Source organism: Mustela nigripes, chromosome 1, assembly GCF_022355385.1.
Source record: "Mustela nigripes isolate SB6536 chromosome 1, MUSNIG.SB6536, whole genome shotgun sequence".
Lineage (NCBI taxonomy): Eukaryota > Metazoa > Chordata > Mammalia > Carnivora > Mustelidae > Mustela > Mustela nigripes.
This window is the reverse complement of record NC_081557.1, coordinates 85,977,394-85,979,588: the sequence shown is the minus strand read 5'-3', so window position 1 is coordinate 85,979,588 and position 2,195 is coordinate 85,977,394. Positions and strand designations below refer to the sequence as shown.

The 2,195-nt window shown below is 39.8% G+C and overlaps 1 protein-coding gene across 1 annotated transcript; it reads left to right on the top strand.

The window, feature by feature from the left end:
• Positions 1–885: 885 nt before the first annotated feature.
• On the top strand, positions 886–1,881 carry LOC132020059 (putative olfactory receptor 8G3). Its single transcript, XM_059404135.1, has one exon. It carries the CDS (start codon positions 886–888, stop codon positions 1,879–1,881), a length of 996 nt encoding a protein of 331 aa, XP_059260118.1.
• Positions 1,882–2,195: the final 314 nt, after the last annotated feature.

The window sequence follows — 2,195 nt, the reverse complement described above, 5'->3', positions numbered from 1 at the left end:
AGCATAAGTAACACCTAGAGTTTGTTTTAAAAAACCCTTCTTACATTTTGAGAATATGAATAATTTTCTGACCTCCACCACTTCAACCATGAAATCCAAATTGCTTAGCCAGTCATAGACCACTGTACCCCTGGTCACATAGGTGGAATGAAAACATGGCCTCCATTTAAGCCATTACATTACACATTGGGACGACTAAATTAGAAGGGGGAATGGTTCCTTGTTCTGGGAAAAGCTGTTGAAATAGCAGCACGATGTCTGTCAAGCAGTTATGTTTCTGCTCATGGGGTGATAGGCCTAGAGGAAGAGAGCTGGGACATATAGAGGAGAGAGTCTCTAGTGGAAAGATATCAGGAGCTGTTCAGTCCTTCAGTTATTTTGAGTTGTGGTACTAGTAAGAAAAATACCTCAGAGTAGCATAATGAGTTTTTGCATACTTATGAATCGTATATTTACTCAGTATAGAAAACATATGCTATTCTGAATAAGTTGAAACTGTCATTTGACAAGCATGACATTAATATAATATACATATAGAACATAGGAGAAGAAAGAGTCCTCAGATATAAAAGTAGTAATGTCCCTTCTGATTGACTTAAAAAATATAGAAATTGGTGTTTTCTCTTAACAAGTTAGGAAATATCTTAATTATGAGGTTCTTGAAGTCTATAATTCCTTCTGCAGTTCAACCAGAGTCACTGATTGATGAGCAGTAAAGACTCAAGATATTCCTGATTTATGAATCTCCTCTAGTCAGGAACAAAATCATGATCTCCACGAAATTATTTTCCTCACATATACTCACACAAACACCTGTGTACACACTCAAATACACACACATCTACACAGAATTTCATTTTCTCTCTTTTAAACTTAGGATCTGTTATGGAGATAATGGACCCTGGAAATCACTCTACAGTGACTGACTTCATCCTTGCTGGGCTAACAGAGAAACCAGAACTCCAGCTGCCCCTTTTCTTCCTCTTCCTAGGAATCTATGTGGTCACGGTGGTGGGGAACTTGGGCATGATCATGCTGATATGGCTCAGTGCCCACTTGCACACCCCCATGTACTACTTCCTCAGTAGCTTGTCTTTCATTGATCTCTGCCATTCCACTGTCATTACCCCCAAAATGTTGGTGAACTTTGTGACAGAAGTGAATGTCATCTCCTACCCTGAATGCATGACTCAGCTCTATTTCTTCCTTGTTTTTGCTATTGCAGAGTGTCACATGCTGGCTGTAATGGCTTATGACCGCTATGCTGCCATCTGTAATCCCCTGCTTTACAATGTCATCATGTCTTCCCACTTCTGCTTCTGGCTCACAGTAGGAGTTTATAGTTTGGGCATCATTGGATCTACAATCCACACGGGCTTCATGATGAGACTCCTTTTCTGCAAGAGCAATGTGGTTAACCATTATTTCTGTGATCTCTTCCCACTCTTGGAGCTGTCCTGTTCCAACATCTATGTCAATGAATTACTGGTCCTAGTCTTGAGTGCATTTAACATCTTGACTCCTGCCTTAACAATCCTTGCCTCCTACGTCTTCATCCTCTCCAGCATCCTCCGCATCCGCTCCACTGAAGGCAGGTCCAAAGCCTTCAGCACCTGCAGCTCGCACATCACAGCTGTGGCTGTTTTCTATGGATCTGCTGCCTTCATGTACCTGCAGCCATCATCTGTGGGATCCATGGACCAAGGGAAAGTGTCCTCCGTGTTTTATACCACCATTGTGCCCATGCTGAACCCCCTGATCTATAGCCTGCGGAATAAGGATGTCAAATTTGCCCTGAAGAAAATTCTGGAGAGTAGAAAGTGTTCAGGAATAGAATCAATATCACGATGTCATGTTAGAAACAGTTTTTTAATTTGCTAATATATGTAACATGTTAAGTTTATTGTTCAAATGTTGGGAAATTCAATGACACTCTCCCATATAACACATCTCCTAAATTCTGCTCCAGACCACTCCTTTGAGGCTTATTGGAGTGATTATGAGTGGAGAAATACTAAGAATAAAATCAAAGACTCGAGTATGAAAGGAACCTTAGTTTTATTTTTAATGAATGATAACACAAATAATAAGAATGATGATGATGATAATGAAGATAATAATTGTAATTGTTACTGAGAGTTTATGAAATATCAACAAGTGTGCCCAGCCCTTTAAGTGAATAACCTTATTTAATA